Source organism: Gobio gobio, assembly GCF_949357685.1.
Source record: "Gobio gobio genome assembly, chromosome: 16".
Lineage (NCBI taxonomy): Eukaryota > Metazoa > Chordata > Actinopteri > Cypriniformes > Gobionidae > Gobio > Gobio gobio.
Window position 1 is genome coordinate 29,656,659 of NC_137109.1, and position 19,378 is coordinate 29,676,036.

At 38.5% G+C, this 19,378-nt stretch overlaps 2 protein-coding genes across 3 annotated transcripts; one reads left to right on the forward strand and one right to left on the reverse strand.

Annotated features, from left to right (window-relative positions):
* The first annotated feature begins 215 nt into the window (after window positions 1–215).
* tm9sf5 (transmembrane 9 superfamily protein member 5) lies at window positions 216–15,600 on the forward strand. Of its 2 annotated transcripts, XM_079839061.1 has the most exons (18): window positions 216–520; window positions 758–825; window positions 920–1,013; window positions 2,373–2,500; window positions 2,736–2,865; window positions 3,251–3,378; window positions 3,648–3,759; window positions 3,839–3,918; window positions 4,029–4,134; window positions 4,438–4,479; window positions 4,756–4,888; window positions 5,174–5,293; window positions 5,504–5,561; window positions 5,657–5,816; window positions 7,782–7,933; window positions 8,026–8,137; window positions 8,393–8,564; window positions 14,214–15,600. In XM_079839061.1, exons 1-18 carry the CDS (start codon window positions 383–385, stop codon window positions 14,279–14,281), a joined length of 2,001 nt encoding a protein of 666 aa, XP_079695187.1. In that variant the 5' UTR covers window positions 216–382; the 3' UTR covers window positions 14,282–15,600. The 2 variants fall into 2 exon arrangements, with proteins under 2 accessions (XP_079695187.1, XP_079695188.1); XM_079839062.1 differs by lacking the exon at window positions 4,438–4,479.
* Window positions 15,601–17,688: 2,088 nt separating this feature from the next.
* Window positions 17,689–19,002, reverse strand: gpr101 (G protein-coupled receptor 101; the record flags this gene model as incomplete). Its single annotated transcript, XM_079839260.1, has 1 exon — window positions 17,689–19,002. One exon carries the CDS (start codon window positions 19,000–19,002, stop codon window positions 17,689–17,691), a length of 1,314 nt encoding a protein of 437 aa, XP_079695386.1.
* Window positions 19,003–19,378: the final 376 nt, after the last annotated feature.

Below are 19,378 nucleotides of genomic sequence, written 5' to 3' on the forward strand. Positions count from 1 at the left end.
CCATCCGAGCATGAACAAATAGATACAAATATTATACAATATTTATAATTAAATAAAAACAAACAAAATTACAATAAAAAACTATTTAAGTAATTCAAATATATTGATTGTATAAATAAATGAATAAAAAATCAGCTGTCATTAATCCAGAAGTTTTCTTCGATCTTTCTTGTAGAGGGATTGGAGGAGGAGGAGCCACGAGGGGGCGGGGTTTTGTGCACAGTAAGGAAGTGAGTCAAGTGACACTAATACAAATCTTTCTCGAGTCAGTAGTAGCTGCCAGCTTGTTGTCTTAGTGATTTTCTGTGAACTGTGGCCGGTTAGTTTTATGGTTTGCTTCAGCAGAGTAAACCGGAAACCTTGCAGGACGCTGCTTTGAAAAATGAAGTCTTTAAATCTGCGTTTTATTTTTTTGTTGAGTTTAACTCTAGTCAGCTCAAGCGTTGGATTCTACCTTCCGGGTTTAGCGCCAGTCAATTTTTGCGAGAAAAACCCAAATAAAGATGCGGGGGAATGTCTGGTGAGCGTTTACTGTCCTATACTTGTTATTGTATGATTATGTACAGACAGTTGGCACATAACAAATGTTTAGACAGTTAATAATAACCATATATACAAGTAACAGCATGTGTGTGTGTATATAACGTTATATATATATACACACACACACAGTTAATAAACATATATACAGTATATGTATACTATGACAATAGTCCGCTGTCCCATTGACCCCATTCCCCTGCTGTCATCCCCACAGACCGAGATACAGCTGTTTGTGAATAGACTGGACTCTGTGGAATCAGTGCTGCCTTATGAATATGATGCGTAAGTATGCTTGACCTTCACAATATAAGCTTCATTATATCTACTTGCATTTCGATACAAGGACTGATCAGTGAGGGCATACTTTTTGCTTTAGGTTTGACTTTTGCAAAGACACAAATGAAAAAAGGCCCTCAGAGAACCTTGGGCAGGTGTTGTTTGGAGAAAGAATAGAGACATCACCTTACAAGGTAAAAAATACATATATATAATCAAAATGTACATTTCTTATTTTTTTAATGGAATATTGCAGTATTTATTATAAGTAATTTGCCCTTGTAATCTTTAATCGAAATCACTTCCCCCTCCCACTTGCAACGACATCTCTTCTCTGTTGGCGTGTTTTTCGGTGCAAGGACAGGACAATCTGTCATTCGCATGAGATTATATCAACAGCAAACCACAACAATCCAATCAGTTCCTGATGGACAAAATCAAGTTCTGCCCTGCATTTTTTTCTTGTTTGAGAAGCCATTTCACTCCGATATCTTAACTCAACTCAACTCAATTTTATTTATATAGCACCACTAAAAACTACAATTGTTGACCAAGGTGCTGTACTTTGTATCAAATACCATCAACATTAACTCCATGTACAACATAAATTACGCAACAAACAAAACCAGACCCAGCTCAAATCAGCTACAATTAAAAGCGGTACAGTTTCGGTTCAGCAACGACAAAAGCACAATCTCCTCTCAATTTCAGTCTAGCCCGAGGAACAGTCTCTGGTTGGATGACCTAAGAGACCTTCCAGGTTTGTGAATGAATAGTAAATCAGAAATATATACAGGAGCTAATTCATTCAAGGATTTAAAAACCAGCAACACAACTTTAAAATCAATTCTGTAATGAATTGGGAGCCAATGCAGAGCCCAATGTCCAAGCCTTGTTGAGATAAAAGCATGGATCACCTGTTCAAAGTCTTTTAAAGAAAGAAATAATTTTACTTTAGCTAGGACTCTGAGATGAAAAGAAAACTGGTTTTGACTGCTTGCACTATTGAAAAACACACCCACATTCTTCACTAGTGGTTTCACACACAAAGACAAATGGCCAAATATTAAGAAAGCGGAGCTAGCATGTTCTAAAGATTAAAAAAACTATCATCTCAGTTTTGCCTTCATTGAGGTGAAGAAAATTTAGGGACATCCACTATACTGTCCGCTACCCGCTAGACAAGCCAACAGAGTATCCAAACCCATTTTATTTGATCCCAGGGCAAACATCTATATACGACACAACATGGAAGAAAAGGCTATCGCAAGTTCCATTTCATGCCATGTAGCAGTACACCCCGCTTTTAGAAACGTGGCATCTTGTTTGTCAAGTTTTACTAGATGTAGCTGTAACTGACACACATGCACTTTACTCCCTTTGTGTTACTTATATTATTGTCATATAATTATGTAGTTGGAATTTAGACAGTGTGTATTCCTGTTTGTTAATATTCTGCAGTAATGTGCCTGTCATTATTAACTTCAGTACTTTATGCTTCTCTCATAATGGATGAATCCTTCAGATATTAATTTGAGAAACGTTCCTCTTAGTTTTCCTTTAAGGCTGACCAGACATGTGTGAAGGTCTGCACCAAATCATATGATACAACTTCAAAAGAAGACAAGTTAAAGTTGGACTTTCTAAAGAGAGGAATGGAGCTGAATTACCAGCACCACTGGTAAGTCTAAATGGGATGCCTTGCCTACTGTAGGCGTTGAAACACCTTGGAAGTTGTCATCTTCCTTTATCAGTTACTAGCATAAGCAAGATGCAATGCTCAAAACCTTTTAGAAAAGAGACAATACCTATCTGTCATTGTAGGGTTTGGTATATAATCCTTTACTGAATATATAATGGTTGCATATGATAAAACAGATTAGTGGACTTGATTTATTCTTACGCTTGTTTTGCAGGATTGTTGACAACATGCCTGTAACCTGGTGTTATCTTGTGGAGGACAATCAGAAAGTCTGCAACCCAGGATTTCCCATTGGATGTCTAGTAAACCAAGACGGAAACCCAAAGGATGCCTGTGTTATTAGTGTGAGAGAGACTGTTTATTACCACTTGAGTTGTGAGCTAGCGGTCTGTGATGGGATAAAAAGATTGAAAATGTCATTGACAATAGTTTTTACTACAATTAATTTAATATTATATATTGTTTTAATTACATTATATATTATATGATATTATATTAATTATATTATGTATAGTTTAAAAGCTTTCAACTATATGTTAAATCTTAACATTAGAAAATGTTACCAGGAATAGAAAACTGACAAAGTGGAAATATTTAGATGATTAAAGAAATATAAACAACTTCAGAATAACTTTATAAGTAACCAAAAGATTGAGCAAGATAGGTAGAGAGATGCTGTTTTGAAGCTGACTAGCTGCTAAAATTATGATTTTTATCCACTTTTTTTAGGCTGATTTCAACAAGAAGAACACCTATTATGTTTTCAACCATGTGGATATAACCATCTTTTACCACAGTGAAGATGAAACGACCGGGATGGGTGCTCGCCTTGTGACGGCTACATTGGAACCTAGGAGGTCTGATTTTGCAACTAACTGTCTAACTAACTTTACTTTAAGTATCCTTAACCTGATTTTAGGTCTTTCTCCATATTCTGTGGGACCATGTGACCAGTTTCAGCAAAAATGCTTTCTTACTTAATGCTTTATTATTTCTTATTAGAATTGAAAGTTAGGCATAGCAACACGTGACCTCAATGAGAAAACCAAATAAAATGTACTGTAATGCACATGGATTAGAACATGATCTAATCTACAAAATAGTTTATATATTGTATGTTGAACAGCATCAAGCATGGTGATGACGAAAAACCAACATGTGAAGGCATTCCCATGGACATACCAGCAGAATTCAGCAGTAATCTTAAAGTGACCTACACTTATTCGATTACATTTAAGGTAAGGTTGTTTATAGAATCAGTATATGGAGATGGTTGGAAAGAACTTTGTGTGATAGAGCTTATTTCTTCTTTTTTAGCAAAATAATGATATTAAGTGGGCTTCTCGATGGGATTACATTTTGGTTTCCATGCCTCACAGCAACATCCAGTGGTTCAGGTGAGCACAGAAAGCCAAGCTGGTTGAAAAAAACCATAACGTCAAGAATAAGAAGGCTCTTGAATGTATATTTCCATACATATTAATGGTCTTCATGTACATTTTTTCAGCATCATGAACTCTTTGGTTATTGTGCTCTTCCTGTCTGGCATGGTGGCCATGATCATGCTTAGAACATTGCACAAGGACATTGCCCGGTACAACCAGATGGACCAGGTACCTTGAGTTTACATTGTTCTCATTTCAACTGTTATCTACTCAACAAAAGAAATGAATGACTCCGTTGCGTCACTACAGTCTTTTGTGTCAACAGAGCTGACACTCCCACATCAAACTTCCTCTTAATTATTGTGTTTGATTTGAGTTAAAGTTGTCACATCTTTATGGGTCATAGATCCTAATCCTAAAGCACATATTGACATAATATTCCTCTTAGTTTCAGTGTGTTATTTTTTTTTCTCATATTAATAACCAAAAGAATACCTCTAGTGAATGAATCCTCTGTTGTAACATTCACAGGCAGACTGCGTTAAGATCCCTCCAGCTGCAAACATTACCTATGTAAGCTTATTAGCTTATGTCACTGGTGATTTTATGATTTGGTGATTATAAACAGTGTAATTATACATTACCCCATTAATCAATCAAGGTAAAAAAAAATGAAGGAAGCTGTTTTGCAATGAATAGATAATAATGCCTAAAATACATGTGTGACATATACCATATGCTGTTTCTTTACAAGTGGTTGCAGAATTTAAATGACAGTGTTCTGGCCATTATGGTTTATCTGATGATACTCATGTGAGTTCAAATTGAGTTATGTCATATCTCCTGCAGGAGGATTCCCAGGAGGAGTCTGGTTGGAAGCAGGTTCATGGTGATGTGTTTAGGCCACCCAGGATGGGCATGCTTCTGTCTGTCTTCCTCGGACAGGGCACTCAGATCTTCATCATGGCCTTAATCACCCTTTGTAAGTGCATCTGGAACAGAAATAAATTAAAAGTACTGCAGTTGTGGTATTGTACAAATTAACTTTAGTGGTTGCTTCTCTAGATCCGTGAGAACAGTTGAATATTTGAGTGCATCATGTAAATGCCAGCAATGTGAACTTTTCTCAATTTTCTCCAATTTTAATTAGTTTATTTAAGCTCAATAGACATTGTGAACAATTGGTTTTACAAATTTTTGGTAGCATGTTATTTCTGTTATAATAGCATTAAATGAACAAAACTGACAATTCGATTTTTCCCTTTAGTCTTGGCCTGTCTGGGCTTCCTGTCTCCAGCCAACAGAGGGGCTCTCATGACCTGTGCGGTGGTGTTGTGGGTTTTACTTGGCACACCTGCTGGATACGTGTCTTCTAGACTTTATAAGAGTAAGGAATTATTGCAGTTTCCTCTTATTTTCGTCTGGAAGTCATTATGAAGATCTAAAGTGGTGACATTAGTTTTTGTTTTGTTTATTCAAAGTATTATCTTTTTTGTGTTTATTAATTTCTGTATTTTAGTGAGTTGAGTCCACCTTAAATATTCTATATATATTAATTTGAATTGCTTTCTTTTCCAATCAATTTCCTCTGCATCAGCTTTCGGTGGTGAAAACTGGAAAACCAATGTCCTTCTCACAGCCTTTTTGTGTCCTGGGTATGAATATTATTTTCTTCTTCATTTCCTGAGAACAGAAATAATATGATTTATGCCAGTATGCAGTTTCAAAGACGTGGCTTGTGTTTTTGCAGGATTGTGTTTGTGGACTTCTTCCTGATGAATCTGATCTTGTGGGTAGAGGGCTCCTCTGCTGCTGTTCCCTTTGGTACACTCGTGGCCATCCTGGCACTGTGGTTTGGCATCTCTGTTCCTCTCACTTTTGTGGGTGCATACTTCGGCTTCAAAAAACCAGTGAGTATGCCTTTTTGAACAGACCAATTGTTCTTAATGCCTGTTTCACATATGACCTGCTTGCAATGCGTACACGGAACATTTGCTGAATTAAAGGAGAAAAAAAGGAGAATAGAAATTTGGTGATCTCAGAGGTTATTACGATGGAGGAGGAGACTTACAAGATCAAAGCAGTGAGCCTGAAATGTCAGGGCAATTGGACAACCTGGTAGGCCGTCGTAGACAGGACCATAACATGGATGGATATGTGGAGAATACCCCAAGCAAGATTGAGCTTCACCATCCAGGCCATGTACGCCATGCTGTCAACTTTTAAACACAAGAATCCAAGCCTGAGGCACATGATACTATCTTCCTGTAAAGCAGCATTGACGCAGGGCCGCTATAGATGGCGTCACGACTGGGTCCTTCACAAGCTGGCCAAAATCCTGGAAGTATGCAGGCTGGAGGCAAACAGGGCTAGTCTGCTCGATTAAAACCCTTTCAATCGGAAACCTACATACAACAAATCAGGTTTCTGGGGAGAGCGGGGATGGCGAGTCACAAGGCGATGTTTTGGATGTAAGCAGGGTTGGATGCCAACCGCAGAATGCAGCAAGCCCTACTGGTAAGATGTGGGCAAAAGGGGGCGGTAAGGAGATGTCCCTGCCACTGCTCCACCACCTCGAGATGTTCTGGGATAAAAGGAGCAAAACATTAGTGAAGGGTAGATCCCGACTGATGACATTGCAGCCTGCATGCTGGCATTGGCAGATGTGCGTCTGGCAAGAATGCCTTGCAGGTGTACCCACCTGTGCTTCTAACGTTGTCTGGCTATCACCAGACCAAGCTCAATCTTTTAAGATTAAACACTAGTCTGGGGAGTCTGCTCTGTATTTTCTACTGCACAAGAGGCGTGATCAAAGGGCATAGTTCAAATGACTCTGTACGCAATTGGATAGTCCTTCACCCATCAGACCAACGATCAGGGTGACGTACTTTGCAGAGTGCTCTGTAGTAAGGCAAACACATCCTTCTTTTGTAGGAATTGTTCTAGGGCAAGTTTCTGTTCCGTTTTCAAAGAAACCGGCCCCACTTTATATTAGATGGCCTTAAGTACTATGTACTTACATCAAAAAATAAGTACAATGTACTTACTGTGTTCAAATTGTATTGCAAAACACCTTTGCTGATATTGAGGTATGATACAGGTAGGGTTAGGGACAGGTGTGGTGGTTTGGATAAGTTTAAGGGTAGGGTTAGGTGTAAGGGAAATGTCAACTGTGTAATTACAAATGTAATTACAGAAATTAATTACAGACGTAATTACATGCAGGTATTTTTTAAAATGTAAGTACAATGTAAAAACATGTATGTAGACAATAAGTGCATTGTATCAAATGATTAATTAAAATGTTAGTACAAAGTAGTTAAGGCCACCTGATATAAAGTGGGTCCAAGAAAACTTGCCTTTGAAATCTTTTAAAACCGCAGCGACAGCGGCATCAACGGGTTGCTGCGCTTGGGACTTGCTTAAGCATGATAATATTTGAATCTATACAGAAATAATGAATTGAATATAACGTTGGTTGTATTTATTTGTGTTTAAAGCCACGGATCAGTAGTGTACTGCAAACACATCTTATGTGAAAGCACAACGTGCACATGCTGCTTTTGCACCGCATACATACTAAAATACGCTCTGCAAACGGGTCACCTAAGGCGCAAGGGCTTTACGAAAAAGTACAATTCTAATTCCTGGCATTCCGACAGGTGCTAATTCCACACTTGTGGATACAAAACTAATAACATTTAATAATAGGCTCAGATTTTGATATTACAGAATTCTTATTCCTGCCTATTTATGTATTTCTAAACATTTGAATCAGCTGCTTTTGCAGTTCCCATCTGTGTTAGCTTTTCTTTTGGCAAACTGTCATGCACGATATCATGAATGTGGGTGTTTTTATTTTCCTGTTTTACCAGGGCATTGAGCCACCGGTGAGAACAAACCAGATCCCACGCCAAATTCCTCAGCAGTCATTCTTCACAAAACCTGTGCCGGGCATCATCATGGGTGGCATTCTGCCCTTCGGCTGCATCTTTATCCAGCTCTTCTTCATCCTCAACAGCATTTGGTATAGTTTGAAATCATATCATGCTGAAATGAGTTGATGTGAGAACTGATGTTTTGGCCCTAACATTAACTAATTGAAATGTTTCTCTGCAGGTCTCATCAGATGTATTACATGTTTGGCTTCCTCTTCCTGGTCTTCATCATCCTGCTCATTACCTGCTCTGAGGCAACTGTTCTGCTCTGCTACTTCCATTTATGTGCAGAGGTGAGATTGAACACTGACCATGGCATCTTTAATATTAAATGTTTTTTTGGTTTATGTTTGGCTGGTTCTTATTCATCTTCATAAACAACTTATATGACAGTCTTGGACTTCTGACATTTAATGGTGTGGTCTAGTATTTCTAAGTCATTGGTATGAATCAGTCTCATAGTCTAAAGTGCTATTATAATTTTTTTTATTTAATAAATGCATGTATTTTTAACTTTTTGTTTAAAGCCTATTGTTTGTGTTTGACAGGATTATCATTGGTGGTGGCGATCATTCCTGACCAGCGGTTTCACAGCAGTGTATCTGTTTGTCTACGCAGTGCATTACTTCTTCTCAAAACTACAAATTATAGGGGCAGCGAGCACCATCCTCTACTTTGGCTACACCACGATCATGGTGCTCATTTTCTTCATTTTCACAGGTATGTGAGAGATGGTCCATTTCCCTTTAGTCTTGAAAAACATCCGTTTTTTATAACAGTAAAATATACCCCTTGCTAAATTATTTTTCATCCAAAAGTGGAGGCACTTCAAATCTCTTTCTCCATTTACAACAGCAGCATAAAATGCAAAATGCAAAGAGTGTGTTGCAGCAATATTGACAAACTGTTTTAATTTAAATACAGAGCCATAGTTTGTTTAGTAAACCATGTTTAAAAAGAAAAAGTTTTATTTCTCCCATGAAAACATCAAACTGTGACTTCAAAACCTAGGCATGTCCCAAAACGTCATTTTTGTGTCTCGTTATACCCATACATTCCCAAACTTTCTAGTCAGCCAAATTCTTTTAATATATGATATTTACTTGAAGTACCCCTGAGATTTTAAATAAATTTTTCAATAATTTAGCAAAACATGCACATGTTTAAAGTTCTCTGATGTTGGTTAATGTTCATATGACATGTAGTTAAAGAGATAGTTCACCCAAAAATGAAAACTATCCCATAATTTACTCACCCTCAAGCCATCCTAGGTGTATATGACTTTCTTCTTTCAGCCAAACACAAGTTATATTAAAAAAATATCCTACCACATCTGTCCATCATAAAAGTACTCCAGGCGGTTAATAAAGGCCTTCTGAAGCGATGCGTTTTTGTAAGAAAAATATAATTTTTTATAACTTTACAAACTATAATCACCGGCTTCCGGTGACGGCCGCATGCAAGTGTAGTTCCTCTGGAAGAGTGACCTCTGACCCGACGCATGACGTATTGACGAAAGTACAAAACACTGGCCACGAATTAGAATTTTAAAGATAAATGTCAGAGGAGCCTGAGTTGGTTGCCTAACCCTATTTGTTTGAACCGTGAGAAGCGTATACCCTCACCTAAGCTTACGCTACTCCAGTCCTACATCCTATGTCATGCATCGGGTCAGAGGTCACTCTTCCACTGGAACTCTACTTGTGTACAGCCCTGACCGGAAGCCAGTGATTTATAGTTTATAATGTTATAAATATAGATATTTTTCTTATAAAAACACATCACTTCGCTTCAGAAGAGCTTTATTAACCCAATGGAGCCGTATAGATTACTTTTATGATGGCTGGATGAGTTTTTTGGGCTTCAAAATCTTTGGTACCATTCACTCCCATTTTAAAGCTTGGAAGAGCCAGGATATTTTTTTTTTACACTTTTACACAAAGAAGTCTTCGTCTTTCTAATAAGTTTGGTTTTAGTTAGTTATTTGATACTATAAAAATGGGATGTAACATCATGATTGACAGTTGCGCTTTGCTGTGCAGCTCCACGTCAGGATTATTACTATGCAGACTTGGGCTTCAAATGATGTAATCATCGCAAAATGTTAACATTATTTTTGAGATATTTTAATAATAATAAAATAATATGTTTTATTTATATAGCGCCTTACCCAAGCTCAAGTTCGCTGTATAAGAAAATAACACGCACACCGCATCAAAAATAAGCATCAATATAGAATAAAGATATAGATATACACAACTATACAGCAACAACACAGCAGAACACTAAACAAAAGAGGGTTGGAAATACTGTAAGAAAATGTTTTAGTTGAGGTTTGAATGAGGCTATAGTAGCAGTGTCACGCAGAGTAAGAGGAAGAGAATTCCAGAGTTTCGGAGCCACAGCACTGAATGATCTACCACCCATATGTTTAAAGATGAAAACGAGGTACAGTAAGCAGATGTAAGTCAGATGACCGGAGAGAACAAGGAGGAGAATAATAGTTCAGAAGTTCAGATAAATAATGGGGAGCAAGTCCATGAAGACATTTGAAATTTAACAATAGAATTTTATACTGAATGCGGACAGAAACAGGTAGCCAATGTAGATTATAGAACACAGGGGTAATGTGATCAGATTTCTTGACTTGATTGATGATGCAGCAGCAGAATTTTGAACATATTGTAGTCTAGTGATTGTTCTAGTGGGCAGCCCAATAAGAAGTGAATTACAGTAGTCGAGACGAGAGGTTATCAATGCATTTATTAGCGTTTCGGTGTTTTTAGTGCTGAGAGCAGGTCGCAGTCGGGCAATATTACGAAGGTGTTAGAATGCAGTCTTGGTTATAGAACTTATATGAGCTTGAAATGTTACACCCAGATTTTTAACAGTGTGAGATGGAATTAATGTGGCCCCATCAATAGATAGACTCAAATTAGACTTTTTTTAAATGGATGGTGAACCAAAAACAGTAACCTCAGTTTTATCATTATTAAATTTAAGGACTTTTCTATGTAACCAGATTTTAATGTCAGCAATACAGGTATTAAAAGAGTCCAGGGGAAGAGCAGAGACAGAGCGGGCTGATATGTAAATGTGCAAGTCATCAGCATAACAATGATTGCCGAGACCATGACTACGAATGATGTGACCAAGGGGTAACAGATAAATATTGAACTAAAGTGGTCCTAGAACAGAGCCTTGAGGAACACCCTGAGAGAGAGAGAGAGAGAGAGAGAGAGCATGGAGAAGATGAAGTTATGAATAGTAATAAAAAAATTATATCAGTGAGATATTATATAAACCAAGATAAAGCACTACCTGTGATGCCGATAGCTGTTAGGCCGAGAGGTAAGTATGTGATGTGATACAGTGTCAAAGGCAGCTGTTAAGTCAAGCATGATGAGAACAGTAAGACAACCAAAATCAGCAGACATTAGCAGGTCATTAGTCATTTTTACCAATGCTGTTTCAGTGCTGTGGCCTGACCGGGATCAGGAAGATTGTTAGCAGAGAGATGAGCTTGTAGTTGAGAGGCAACTACTTTTTCTAGCAGCTTTGCAACGATGGGAAGATATATAGTGAGACTACAGCACAAGAACAATGTGTAATCTTTAAGCACAGAGCTGAGTGTGTTCCATTCAACATATTTACTCTACAGGGTTGGGTTGCACCAGCCTTTCGTAAGTTCTTATTAAAATTGGAACATAACATCCACATTAGAGGCTTAGTAGCTACTAGCTAGTTTGTAACTAACTAGCACCATTTGTTCTTAAGGCAGAACATAGTTAGTAGGTACTAGGTCGTAAGCTCTTCATAAATTAATGTCGCATATGACGTTTACCCTCAATGATCCTATAGCAGCCCTCAAATATGCGAGCAGAAGTTGTTGAAATGCTGTGAATTTCAGTTTATCCTTAATTCTTCACATAACTAATAAAAAAATCTTTCCACTTGAAATATGTAACTGCTTAATTTTCAATAACATAAATGGTATTTTGGTCCCACTTGGCCTTAACACCCATAAAAAAATAATAATCATAAGTACGATGTACTTACTGTGTTCATATTGTATTGCAAAAACACTTTTACTGATATTAAGGTGGGATACGGGTAAAGTTAGGGACAAGTGTGGGTGGTATGGGTAAGTTTAAGGGTAGGGTTAGGTGTAAGGGAAGTGTAATTATAAATGTAACTACTAAAATTAATTACAGATGTAATTACATGCAGGTTATTTTTTCAATTCAGCCAGTCTGCCATTTTTTCCCACCTGTTACTCCTGGTCGGGTGCCTCTATAAATATTTAGTTTATACATAGTTATGTTTCAACTTCTGATGCAACCAGGGGCCTGTACCATGACGGTAGTTTAACAAAATCAGGGTTACAGGATTAGTATCGAGTTGACAAAACCAATCTATTCAGGCTTTGTTGGTCCCATGATGCTGATCATCAGCTTTCTCTGTCAACTCAGGCTTTGATCGTGAGTTTTGGAGTTTAGCTGTGACATCAGTAGTGAACAGCCAATCACACGCTGTGGATCAGTGAAACTGAGATTCACTTCTCTCTTCTGCAGAATATTACATGATTGAAAAATATTAGGAATTTAAACAAATTTACACAGCAAGAAGAAAAGAGCTGTCTATGAAAGAGGACAACTTTGTATACGTCAATGCAAGTAAAAGTTATGAAGTTAGTTTAGTTGATATATATAGATTGAATTGAACATTTAAGCTCACACGTAGTCATTTTTATAGCTTTATTGATTGATTTTAAAGCTTATTTGTGTGACCTTTATATAGGCTATTTATATTCATTTTAACAAAGTGCCTATTAATGATTATTTAACTAAAATGATACATGTGTAATTGATTAAGGGTTTAATAATTACATAAGTGATATCAAAATCATTCCAAATTATTATTATAAATAAGCATAGTTAAAAGCCAGACGCTTTAGTCTTTAAAAACCATTTGCACTGTAGTGACCTTTTAATGTGGAGTAGAAACGGGGAGTGATTTTATTGCATCACAGCTGATTGGTCCAATTTCAGTTTGATATCTCTTATCCAGAACAGAACCTGCCCTTAGCACAAACTAAGCTTAAACATATCTGGCTAGCCAGCTAAACCGGCTTCATGGTATAGGCTCCAGGTGAATTTTTTATTTCTTTTTTACTTTACCTATAATCTCAGATGTTCAGAGATTGTCATAATGTTGGTGGCTTTGAGGCGGCAGAAAATCACCCTACTGGTCCTTTTGTTTAGCAGGGGACCAGTGCTAGTTGGTTTGTTTCTGTCTGATGGGTCATACTGCGTTTAGGCCGAGGGTAATTGGGACACGAATAAATATTCCTCATCTTTCATTGTTGTTGAAAGATAGCGCCGCTCCCTCCGGCCTTAATCAAATCTCTGTCGCTTCCCCTCATTGATATGCTGAGGCGGAGGTGGCGAGCGATGGCCAGCTGTCTGCCATCCATAAACAGCTGTGGGTTGATAGCCTCTACATATGCTTACTTATGTCCACTCAGCAGGTAAATATTTTTTTCTAGCTTTGTAGCATGTGTTTTCCTCACCCAGCGTGAAGAAAAGTGATTTACATCCGTTTAGGTGAATGATCGACTATGTAAAATACCCCAAGCTTCTCTGCGACAGTACTTTGACATGAAGACACTGAACCTTCACAAAAACTCTCTAGATTATCCAGTGTAATTGCAGAAATTCTCACTGCTTTTCTTTGAATGATGGGAAACCACTGCATTGGCTTTCTGAGCAGATATTAGCCACAATCTATTTGTTTCCATGGATTCTACTAGATGCTTTATCCCTGGCAATGGCTGTTATGGCAACTTCTACTCGCACTTGAGGGGTGAAAATGGAAGGCACAAGAGAAACAAGAGGTCGCCATCTTAAAATAACGGTTCTCCGAAATGGCTTGTTTCTAGCAGGATGTTTTAGATCCTGAAAGCAAACAGTGAGAGCGAATGCGTGTGGAAGGTGAGGAGGAGGACTGAGAATCGTGTGTATATAAATGCATCTGAAAATAGATTCCGAGCTAAAGATTTCAATCAGACCTATTGTTGATTGGCTGTCACTGCCGCCCCAGCGATGATTAGATTTAATCCTGTGCTTCATTACACTCCACTCAGTTTGGCTCTGTCAGATCATTTGCTGCATTAAAACCCCACTATTAATAGGTGGTTTTCTTGGAAAATTAATCCAATTTTGGATTCAATATAAGCGCTGTTTCTTAATGTGTACACTATCAGTTAGTCTGGCAGGTTTTTATGACATACATGTGCTAAAAAGGTATTTTTGTTGTCCTGTTCTCCATTTCTTGTGTTAATTCTCACACATTTCTTCTTCCATCCAGGTACTATAGGCTTCTTCGCCTGCTTCTTGTTTGTAAAGAAAATCTACAGTGTGCTGAAAGTGGACTAAGGGAGGGACTTTTGGAGAACACAACATCAACTTTTTACGGATCAGCTTTCATGTGGAAGTCTGAAGAGACATTTAAATGAAGGGAAGAATCGGACCATACTCTTTTTTTTCTTTTTCTTTCCCTGAACCGCTGGTGTGTGGCTCAACAGTAATTCACTGACCTGCAGTAGGTGTGCGTGTGAACTCCAAAGACCCCCTTTCAGTGCTTTACTTGGTCTCGCGTTGCCTATGACTTTATTCCAACTAAACCCACCATGCTAAGAGCAAAAGCTCATACCTTTTAACTTAAAGTTATGCTTTTATATTGACCCAAATGTATGTTTTGCCTGCTTTGTTTTAGTTGATCTTTTTTTGTTTTGTTTTATATAGAATTTGTTTGGAAAGACCAATGGGTCACGGTTTAGGGTGCGGTCACATTTACCTTTGTATGGTGAAATTCTGTGGGCTAAATGCTCATGTTCAAGTTTGTCACAGGAATTTGCCGTGTTCATTTAAATGTTTATATGTTCACAACAGAAAGCTGCTTGGTATGAAAGTGACTTCTGTATGATAGTTCTTCATACATATCTATGCTGTTTTCAACTGCACTAGTTTGACATTAACCGCTGCTCTGCAAAATTTCGCTGGCGATATCCAGTAATTTCAAATGGAATCCACGCAATCAGGAGTTTCAAGTGAGGGCAAAAAAGTTCCCCATGCAGATTAAGCTCGTGTTGAAGTTGTGCAAATTCGACATGTTGACAAAAAAAAGCAGCTAAGTTTGAAAGTCAATTAACAATGAATCTTTTCGGCCGTGAATTTCGCTAATGTGACCGCACCACAGTAACCTCTATAATGTCACCTATTGGTGGATATTATTAATAATTGTTACTATGTTGTTAATAACATACAACTACTTGGTTCCATATGTTTTTATAGTTTTATCTTGCTGACAAATAGTTTTTTATGGAGTGAAGGAAATCGAATGGTTAAGAAGCACATTTTTTGCTATAGGACACTTTTATACAAGTCATAATATCTAAAATAATGGGAGCTGTTTAGTTATTTTGTACTTTGTAAATTATTTGATTGTCATTACTTAAAGAACTTCAGGCGTACACATCTTTTTTCAATAATTTAAATTTAAAACCCACAGAATGTACTGAGCTTCATCAAGTCTTATGAGGTATACATAAACATTCTTCACCATGTTATAATAAAAGAAAAATAAAGCACAAAGTACATCATTACAAAAATGTCTACTAAATTTTTTTTTTTAAATATATATATATACAACAGTCTGTTGTTACAGTTGGAGTAAACTAATGATGACTTGCTTCAGCTGACTCTGTGGTTACATTTGTTGAAAGTGATTGTCCACAATTTTGTAAATGCTGCAGATATCAGTGCAAACTGACATACGGTGGATATTGTCTGTGATATGTATTGTTGCACTCACTGGTTTCAAAATAATTCTTGATGTAGCAGAAGAAACTGCAGGTTTGATTTACGGTAGATTCAGCTGACTTCCAAACACAGCATTCAGAAATTCGAAATGAGGCACTAGCTGTCCCATTTTTGTACAAGGTCAAGCTAAGTGCTTAAGAACGGTTAACATTCGTGCCTTCCTGATAACATAAAGTGCTTCATCAGTTGCGAAGCCAGCTTCTTTAATCCCACATAATATTAGTGGTTATGATACATTTGGCAGTGTCAGGGGATTGAACATATACCGCACAGAGACAATGTACAATTTATATAGGGAGGCACTCTTTAAGAGAACAGACTTTCCACACTGGTCAAGAGGTACATCATAAATACCCTGAGATCCTTAGCTCATTAGCTGCTCTTGGGTGAATCTCCAGGTCATAGCTCACCCAAAAAAATTACAAATAAAGTACATTTCATGAATTGAGGGCAGTTCAACAAATACTACCATGATGTATAAATATTAAACTGAATTAAATTAATATTTTACATTATGGTTATGAGAAATGGTTGGATGGTGATGCGTAATTCTCACCCTCTTCAAAGTACTGACACTGAAACCCTCCATCTGTTAAATGCCAACAGAAATAAAGTGAATAACTGACCCATACCCTACTGTTGATGAGATTCATCGCTTAAGTATTATTGATGCATGAACTATAAATGAGTTTCTTCAATTTCATAATACATTTTGCTTGTAATTACTTTCACATTTAAGAGAACTTTTCTCCAGTGACAATTATTACGTTGATACTGTATGCTTATAAAAATAGACTTAAATCTCTCCACATGTATTCTAAATTCATTTCAAAAGAACATAAAGAATACTTTGTCTTCAAATTGTAAAGTAGCAATACATTTGACATCTATGTATACAAATAACATTCATTTTCTTAGACATATTATACACTACTATATACTGTCTCAAAAAGTATGTTTCCAACATTTTACTCCCTAATATTCCAGTATTATTTTAAAACCACTAAAAGAAAATCAATATTCTGTATTTTATGGAACACTTTATACCATGTCTCCACTATTTTACATTTTACATACAAAGGAGTTGAAAATTCAAGACTTTTGTATTTAATTTCAGACCTTGTTCCAGTCTGTTGAACCATGACATGATGTCACTTGATTTTTTGTTTTAAGTTTCTTATGCTCACCAATGATGCAGTTTTGATCAGAAATGTAGTAAAAATAGTCATATTGTGAAATATACTGTTTTCTGTTTGAATATATTTTAAAATGTAATTTAGTCCTGTGATGCAAAGCTGAATTTTTAGCATCTTTACTCTTCAGCGTCACATGATCCTTCAGAAATCATTCTTATATGATGATTTGGTGCTCAAGAAACATTTCTTGGTATTATCAATGTTGATAATTAATATTTTTGTGTAAACCGTGATTTAATGGAATTTTAATGCATCCTTGCTAAATAGAAGTATTAATTTATTTTTAAAAAATGTAACGATAGTGTAACTCTTAGTTCATTTAAACCAGGGTTCTTCAAACTCGGTCCTGGAGGGCCGCTGTCCTGCAGAGTTTAGCTCCAACCCTGATCAAACACACCTTCATGTGATTTTCTAGTGATCCTGAATACCTTGATTAGTTTGCTCAGGTGAGTTTGATCAGGGTTGTAGCTAAACTCTGCTGGACAGCAGCCCTCCAGGACCGAGTTTGAGGAACCCTGAAACAGTCTATCATCATTGACATGCATCTCCATAGTTCCTGCCAAGAAACCGTTTGCTAGGCTTTTCTGTTGCCGATAATATTATTTTTGTATATACTAACCGCAAAGCGTAGCTAACACATGTTTACAGTGTATTCATGTACGGTGAGCTTGTGTTTAAAGGCACAGTATTTGATTTGAAAGTACCAAATTGTGCCCAATGCAGAAACCAAAAGCTGTATATACCTCAACACTGATAGAAATGTGTTCAGAATTTGCCTTTTGGTGTTTCCTCAAGTTGCTTGTTAGTGTTGCTGTGTACAGTGAGCTCCTTTTCTGAGCTCAGACTGATGGAGGTGGTCTCCTTTCGGCTGTCTTTAGACCTCCTCTCTATAGGGGAAGAAGACATTGTGCCTTCCTCCCAGGTGCGGAGAGGGCACACACGGGCAGTCTGGCTTGAAAGGTGGGTGTGCGCCAGACGCCCGTCCGTCACCGTGAAGCAGCTGTCCACGTTGGAGCCTTGACTGATCCGGCCCTGCCCACACAGCGGCCCACAGAGCAGCGCCAGGAACTCTTTGCGAACGCTGCGGTGCATGTAGCCATAAATGTAGGGGTGTAAGCAGCACTGAAGGAAAAAGAGAATGAGTGCCATCGAGGCCAACCAAGGTGGCACCGCTGTGCTGGAGTAAATAGATATTGTGCTCAGGACGCTGTATGGGCCCATGCTGAGCACGTAAGATGCCATGATGACAAACACCACTCGCGCCGCCTTACAGTGATAGTGGAAGCGTCTGTGGCGGGTCCTGATGGGATAAGTGGCTGAAAAAGGCCCCTCCAATTGAGGCTGCTGCCTTTGGGGGCTGGAACAGGACGCTTGGGAATCCGGAGGGGGGTTGGATTGGATGGGGTGAACGAGAGCATTCTGCCGCCTTGCTGCTCTAAACACCATCCAGTAGCAGCAAAGCATGATCACCACGGGCAGCCAGAACGAAAGTGCAGACACCAGGGCTGAATACGAGTAGCTCGAGGACCACACAACAGTGCAGGCATTGTGGTGGCGGTCGAATTCTATGGTTCCCCATCCATACAGTGGCGGAGTGCTCTGAAGCACGCTGAGAAGCCAAGTGAGGGTGATTAGGTTGGTACCCAGGTGAGGTGTCATTCGGGTGGGGTAGGACAGCGGGTGGATGATGGCCAGGTAGCGATCTACGGACACCACGATGATGGTGTTGACGCCAGCGAATGCGAACAGGTGCATAAGCACCACAAGGGCCTGGCACAGGCGGGCGTCCAGCGGCCAGACCTCGGGCAAGGTGGCAGCGATGGCGAAGGGCATGACCAGCACCGTCTGCAGAAGGTCGGCCAGGAGCAGGTTGAGCACGAACCGGTTGGCGACGTGGAGAAGCTGTGGCTTGCGCTGGAATACCAGCAGCACCACGATGTTTCCAAAAAGTGACGTGCACACGATCGCCGAAATGAGTACCATCTTTACCGCGCTGTTCACCAGAGATGCCGACAGGGGTGCGCCAGGGTCCCATGGCACTGTGCTGGAGTTACTGCCCAGAGGTGGAAAGGTGGGCATGTTGACAGAGACAATGTGGGAGATCACGCATTAGGAGTCTTTCAGATATCATCAACACCAGCCTGAAGGTCTGATGACAGTTTAGTCACTGTTCACACCTTGAGAGAGGATTTAACAGGAGAAGAAAACATGTTCAGCACATCCTAATCCTTCTCAGATGAATGTTCACACTTCTGTAATGATATTTCAGTCACAGTAAAACAGACATCCGAATGAACTATAGGCCTCATTCACATCAGCGCCATCTTTGATTTTTAACAAGAATGAAAGCAAGGCATACATCTCTTCAGTGGGTTGTACTGTTATTTAATGTGTTTGTGGATTGTTCTGCTGACGAAACACTGCAAAAAAACATTTTCAAGAAGTTTCAGTAGAC

What these genes read in the sequence shown, in the direction of transcription:
- tm9sf5 (XM_079839061.1), top strand. Translation starts at nt 383, where the DNA reads ATGAAGTCTTTAAATCTGCGTTTTATTTTTTTGTTGAGTTTAACTCTA. An exon ending in TAGAGACATCACCTTACAAG is followed by an intron (nt 1,014 to 2,372) that starts GTAAAAAATACA and finishes CGTTCCTCTTAG; the next exon opens with TTTTCCTTTAAGGCTGACCA. An exon ending in GGTACAACCAGATGGACCAG is followed by an intron (nt 4,135 to 4,437) that starts GTACCTTGAGTT and finishes TAACATTCACAG; the next exon opens with GCAGACTGCGTTAAGATCCC.